We start from the raw sequence: 6,778 nt of genomic DNA on the forward strand, positions 1-6,778 counted from the left end.
CCACCCCACAGTTGGCAATGTTTGGAAAACCGGTCGACCCATCTTGCCCCACGAGATGGGTCGTTCGACTGCTCGGCTTTCCAGATCCTCCAACGGCTGACCGTCCACCCCCGCATCAGAAAGGAACACCTTTCCCTAGACTTTGAGGCACTCGATCAGCTCTATCCCTTCTACCTCACTCCGTCGCTCTCCTTCTCCATCTCGTCTATCTCTCCAACGATCCTTTGCCCACCCCTGGGGTCTGGCGTTCCCTCCCGCTTCACATCCGACAGACCCACGTCTCCCCACTCCTCAAGAAATTCCGGTGACTGTCCATCCAACTCAGCGTCAAACAAAAACTCCTCACCATTGGCTTCAAACCGCTCAATGGCCTCGCCCCCTCCTACCTCACCTCAGGACTCTCCTACTACAGCCCAGCCCTAGCCCTTCACTCCTCTAATGGCAACCGTCTCACTGGGCCTCCATCTCGTCCATCTCGCCGCCGACCTCTCGCCCACGTCCCGCCTCTGGCCTGGAACGCCCTCCCTCCTCCCTATCCCGCAGACAATGACTCTCCCCCCCTTCAAAGCCTTAATGAGGGCCCTTCTCCTCCAGGAGGCCTTCCCTGACTAAGCCCTCCTTTCCCCTTCACCCACTCCCTTCCGCATCGCCCTGACTTGCTCCTTTTATTCATCCCCCCCCCAGCCCGACAGCACTTATGTCCATATCTGATGTTTATATTAATGTCTGTCTCCCCATCTAGACTGGGGAATGTGTCTGCTTATTCCGCCAGGAGCCGTGTGGCTCGCTGGAAAGAGCTCGGGCTTGGGAGTCAGAGATCACAGGTTCGAATCCCGGCTCTGCCACTTGTCAGCTGTGCAACCGTAGGCAAGTCACATCTTCTCTGTGCCTCGGTTACCTCATCTGTAAAATGGGGATTAACTGTGAGCCCCACGTGGGACAACCTGATCACCCTGTATCTACCCCAGCACTTAGAACAGTGCTCTGCACACAGTAAGCACTTAACGGATACCAACATTATTATTATTGTTATACCATACTCTCCCAAGCGCTTAGTACAGAGTTCTGCACACAGTAAGCACTCAGTAAATATGACTGAATGAACCCACCCACACACTCTCCCCACCTTCAAAACCCTCCTAAAATGGCATCTCCTCCGAGAGCCTTCCTTGAGGCCTCATTTCGCCCATCCATCTTCCCCTCTGCGTCAACTACGCACTTGGCTGTGGACCCTTTAAAGCATTCGGATACCCCTACACATCCTTTTTCTTTATTATTTCCCCTCTCTTTAATTTATTTTAATGTCTGGCTCCCTCTGTAATAATAATAATGACGATGATGGTATTTGTTAAGCGCTTACAATGCGCCTGGCACCGTTCTAAGCGCTGGGGTAGACACAAGGTAATTAGGCTGCCCCACGCGGAGCTCACAGTCTTAATCCCCATTTTACAGATGAGGTAACTGAGGCCCAGAGACGTGAAGTGACTTGCCCCACGTCACACAGCTGATAAGTGGCGGAGGCGGGATTAGAACTCGAGACCTCTGACTCCCGAGCCCGGCCTCTTGCCACTGAGCCACGCTGCTTCTCTGCAGACTCGAAGCTCCTGTGGGCAGGGTCCGTGTCCACCGACTCTATTTGATAAACGCTTCGTCCAGTACTCTGCACACAGTAACGCTCAATAAATACTATTGGTTGAGCACGCTCAAGTCACGCTTCATTTATGTCCAATGGCATTCTGGAACTTGAGGTGCAGTTGCCGTGTGTGGATGTGTGTGTTTATGATATTTGTTAAGCACTTACTATGGGTCGAGCACTGTTCTGAACACTAAGTTTTATCAGTACGGACACAGGCCCACATGGGGTTCACAGTCTAAGTAGGAGGGATTCGGATTTAATTTCCACGTCCTGGAATGCTGAAGGTCCTGGGGATCGCATCCCTTCCCAACTCCCCTCCCCATTTCTCCTCCCTCAAAGTCAGAAAGAAGGGAATCGATCAGTGGTATCTATTGAGCGCTGACCGTGTGCAGAGTGCCGTACTGAGTGCTTGGCAGGGAAGGGGAGGATAGGGGGCAAAACCACAACTCAATGGAAACAGGTCAGCTGACTTGGAAGGTACAAGGTCGTGGGGATAAACCCAGCAGTGTTATCAATCACCCTTGCGCATATGAAATAAATGGACATTAATTGGGTGATGATTAAAAGATAATGAAAAATAGGCACAGGATATTCCTCCAGTTGGATGGATGGAGAGACATTCTGGAAAGACCACAAGCAGTACGGCTCGGTGGAAAAAGCCCGGGCTTGGGAGTCAGAGTTCATGGGTTCGAATTCCAGCCCTGCCACTTGGCAGCTGTGTGACTCTGGGCAAGTCACTTCACTTCTCTGTGCCTCAGTTACCTCATCTGTAAAATGGGGATTAACTGTGAGCCTCAAGTGGGACAACTTGATCACCCTGTATCTACCCCAGCGCTTACAACAGTGCTCTGCACATAGTAAGCGCATAACAAATACCAACATTATTATTAATCCCAGGAGAGGAAATTCAGTTTCACTCTGAGAAAACGCTTCAGATTTTTAAGCTATCTGTGGCGTTGGTTAAGCGCTCACTCTGTGCTGAGCACTGACCTAAGCGCAGGGGTAGGTACAAGATAATCAAGTTGGACACAATCCCCGTCCCAAATGGGGCTCGCAACCTTAATAATAATAATAATCACGTTGGTATTTGTTAAGCGCTTACTATGTGCCGAGCACTGTTCCAAGCACTGGGGGAGATACAGGGTAGTCAGGTTGCCGCACGTGAGGTGAGGCTCACAGTCTTCATTCCCATTTTACAGATGAGGTAACTGAGGCACAGAGAAGTGAAGTGACTTGCCCACAGTCACACAGCCGCCAAGTGGCGGAGCCGGGAGTCGAACCCATGACCTCTGACTCCCGAGCCCGGGCTCTTGCCACCGAGCCATGCTGCTTCTCTTAGTAAGAGGGAGCTTTAATAAGAACCTTAGTAAGAGGGTGCTTAGTCCCGTTGGACAGATGATGAAGCTGAAGCCCAGAGACGTGAAATGACTTGCCCCGGGTCGCCCGGCGGGCAAGTGGCGGGATTGGAACCCGGCCCCTCTGCCTCCCAGTTCTGACCTTGGGTGAGGAAACTCCGAGGGCCCTTCACCTCGCGTTTACATCCTTCTTAGACAGCCGGGTCACCTCCGCCTTTCGCCCCACGGCACGAGCGCTGCCCTACCCGGCCGATATTTAGGAACGGCAATTTCCACTAGGGAGGAAGCAACGTTTAAGGGCAGGAACGCGTTATCCCGGAGGAGGCAGAATCCTGGGAGGAGACCAGCTGTTTTAAGAAACCACTCGTTTCAAACGGAGCCAAAATGTTTCGTTTTCTCTCTTTCCCTGTGGTGGCGGTGGGGAGGGGGGGCAGGCAGGGAAGATCTAGGAACAGATAATAAAATGGGAACACTGAGCTCCTCATTCGTTCACTCGTCCACTCGGATCGACTGAGCGCTTACCTTGTGCAGAGCGCTGTCCTAAGCGCTGGGGAAAGTACAACGAAACAATAAACAGTGACAATCTCTGCCTCGTCGCCACAGGGGGAGGACGAGAGGGTTTTGGGGGAGATGCTCTGTAAAACAAAGGACTGTGGGCTGTTCCCTGAAGTCCGTGAACAAGGGATTCGGTCGTCCAAGGGAAGGGTGGGCGTTCCGGGAAAACGAGTTGAACGCGGAGCGTAAACCGGAGCCGTCGCCGCGGGGTGGGGGGTGCCGATCCCCACTCCCTGGCACAAGAAGCTCATTCATTCATCCATCCATCCATCCGTCCATTCATTCAGGCGGATTTACCGAGCGCTTACTGTGTGCAAAGCACTCTATTCATTCACTCACTCATTTGATCTTATTTATAGAGCGCTTACCGTGTGCAGAGCACTGTTCTAAGTGTGCAGAGCACTGACTACCGCCGCTTCCCCCCGGGAGAGCCCCCCCTCCCCAGGGTTGGTTTTTTTTTGGTGGCTGGGGGAGCGGTCAGCGCGGCCAAGACTCCTACAGCTTGGTCGAATGCCCTCTGGGATGCGGGGACACCTGGGTTCCCAGCGGCTGACTCAGCTCGTGCCCTGGAAACATTCCAAGCGCTTAGTACAGCGCTCTGCACACAGTAAGCGCTCAATAAATACCATTGAATGAATGAATGAAGCCCCCCCAAGCCGTCCGTCCCGCCTGGAGAACGTCAGGGAGATCGACCCGGGGTAGGGGGATGTGACGGGGGGCGCAGAACCCATTCCCCAGTATTCTCCTCCTCCTCCTCCTTGTCCTCTCCTCCTTGTTCCCTTTTCCCCCTTCCTCTACTTCCTTCACCTCCTCCAAGTTTTCACTGCCAGGGGGTGGGGTGAGGGGGACCCCCACTAGGTCCCGGGCGGCCACGGGCCTAGCAGGACCACCCCCACCCATGCCCCCAGGACCGGCCGGTCTCCCCGCCCCGGCCCCTGGGAGCCGGAGATAACGGGGAGAGGCCGGGATGGGGCATGGGGGGGACTCTGGGGCCCCTCAGAGTGACCCTCGCTCCTTTTATGACACCCCGCTGCCCCCAAACCCAGGCCCGCACCAGGAGAGGGATGGAGGGATCCCGAGACGGACCCTCCAGCATCCTCCCACCTCGTCCGGGACCCCGCCACTACTTTCCCAGCTCGTCCCCCCGCCCCCCGACTCTCCGGGATCCGGTCCCTCGCCTCCGGCCCGCCCCCGGCCCCCCGGCTTCCCCGACCCCCACACTCCCTGAAACTTTCCCGAGGCCCCCTGCCCTCCACCACTTACCTCCGGCCCGTGCCCCCGGGCTCCCCAGCAAGAGAAGCAGCAGCCCCAGCGGGCGGAGCCCCGCGCCCAAGGCGGACAGGGTGGCCAGGGTGGCCAGGGTGGCCAGGGCGGGAGGCCAAGCGGGGGGATGGGGAGGAGGGGCCCCCGGGCCCCCGAACCCCGGCATCCTGCGGCGGGGGGCTGCTGCTGCTTCTGGGGTGTCGGGGATGGGGCGGGGGGCTCGGGGCTAGCGTCCGGCCGGCGGGAGGGGGGCGCGCCGAGCCCCGCAGTCCCTGTGGCCGAGGGTCAAGGGGAGGAGGAGGAGAAGGAGGGATGGAGGAGGAGGGATGCAGGAGCAGGGATGGAGGAGGAGGGATGCGAGAGCAGGGATGGAGGAGGAGGAGGGATGCAGGAGGAGGGACGGAGAAGGAGGAGGGATGGAGGAGGAGGGAGCTCGGCTTGGCTGGGGCCGGGGCCGAGGCGGTGCGGAGCGGATTGCAGGGAGGGAAAGGGAAGGGGAAGAGGGAGGGGGGGAGGCAGAGAAGGCTGTGCCCTCCCCCTCGCTATTGCGCGCCTCTCCTCCCTCCCTCTCCCCCGCCGACACCCGGCACACCCGCGCACCCCCCCAGCCCGGGTCCCCGCACAGCCAAATGCATGGGGTGGACAGACTTCAAATTCACCCTGACCACCCCCTCCTCCTCCTCTTTCTCCCCAGCCCCTTGGGCTTTCTCTACTGACCTACCGGGCCGCGACCCCTGACGTCCCTGACCCTAGCACCGGCCCACCCTCTCCCGGCCCGGTCGCCCCCCCCCAAGAAAATCACCCACCCAGCTCCCCCATACACTCACTCCCAACTCCCGCACACTCACTGACCAACACACCCACGTGTACTCCCAATGACACAACTACCCTTGACCACGCATCCGCACAGCGCGGCCTGATGGCTACGGCCCGCCCGGGGCCTGGGAGTCGCAAGGGCCTGGGTTCTCATCCCCGCTCCGCCCCTAATCTGCTGTGTGACCTCGGACCAGTCACTTCACTTCCCTGGACCCAACTTCCCTCGTCGGAAGAGCGGAGATAATGACTGAGAGTCCCATGTGGGACTTGGACTGTGACCAACCTATCTTCTACCTACTGCAGCGCTTAGTACGGTGCCTGGCACAAAGGAAGCGCTTAAAAAAATACCACAATTCTTCTTCTTCTTATTTACTAAAGAATGTCAGCATCAATCCAAGGCTGCAGAGTCCATTTCCCAACTATTTTCCAGAGAGGGAAGCCAGGGTGACCCGGAAGGCAGCGTGGCCTAGTGGCCGGAGCCCGGACCCGGGAGTCGGAAGGACCTGGGCTCTGATCCCGGCTCCGCCGCTTGTCTGCTGGCTGACCTTGGGCACGTCGCTTCATTTCTCCTCGAGAAGCACGTGGCCCGGGCGACAGAGTCCGGGCTTGGGAGTCAGAAGTTCTAAGCTCACTTGCCAGCCACTTGTCTGCTGCTGGGTGACCTTGGGCAAGTCACTTCACTGCTCTGGGCCTCAGCGACCTCATCGGTAAAACGGAGATGAAGACTGGGAGCCCCAAGTGGGACGAGGAGCCTGTCCAACTTGATTAGCTCGTATCCACTCCAGCGCTCAGTACAGTGCCCGGCACCTAGTAAGTGCTTAACAACTACCAAAATAAATAAGAGTTAAAGTGAATTTCCCGTGCGAGTGAGCTTTCGTCCCCCACTTCTGATATCTGGGGAAGAGAACACTAGGGAGAGGGAAGTGGCCGGGGCTCGGCATCGACAGACCTGGATTTCAGTCCTTCCCCTGCCACTCCCCTGCTGGGTGACCCCGGGCCACCCTCTCCACCTCTCTGGGCTTCAGTTTCCTCATCTGTAAAGTGGGACTAAAACACCCGACTCCCTCCCTCTTAGACACTCCGTCCGCTGTCAGAAAGGGGCTCTAGATCTGCATGGGGCACATGGTAAGTGTTTAATAAATACCATCAATAA

General features: G+C 57.2%; 1 protein-coding gene across 6 annotated transcripts in view; it reads right to left on the bottom strand.

Moving 5' to 3' along the window:
- Positions 1–5,165, bottom strand: part of SEZ6L (seizure related 6 homolog like) — a 124,242-nt gene extending 119,077 nt beyond the window's left edge. For all 6 annotated transcript variants that reach the window (XM_029049137.2, XM_029049134.2, XM_029049133.2 and 3 more), the window contains exon 1: positions 4,810–5,165. In XM_029049137.2, coding sequence (XP_028904970.1) covers positions 4,810–4,975 — 166 coding nt within the window. In that variant the 5' untranslated portion in view covers positions 4,976–5,165. The remainder of the gene's footprint in view (positions 1–4,809) is intronic.
- Positions 5,166–6,778: the final 1,613 nt, after the last annotated feature.

The sequence above is a fragment of the Ornithorhynchus anatinus genome, chromosome 21 (genome assembly GCF_004115215.2).
Source record: "Ornithorhynchus anatinus isolate Pmale09 chromosome 21, mOrnAna1.pri.v4, whole genome shotgun sequence".
NCBI lineage: Eukaryota > Metazoa > Chordata > Mammalia > Monotremata > Ornithorhynchidae > Ornithorhynchus > Ornithorhynchus anatinus.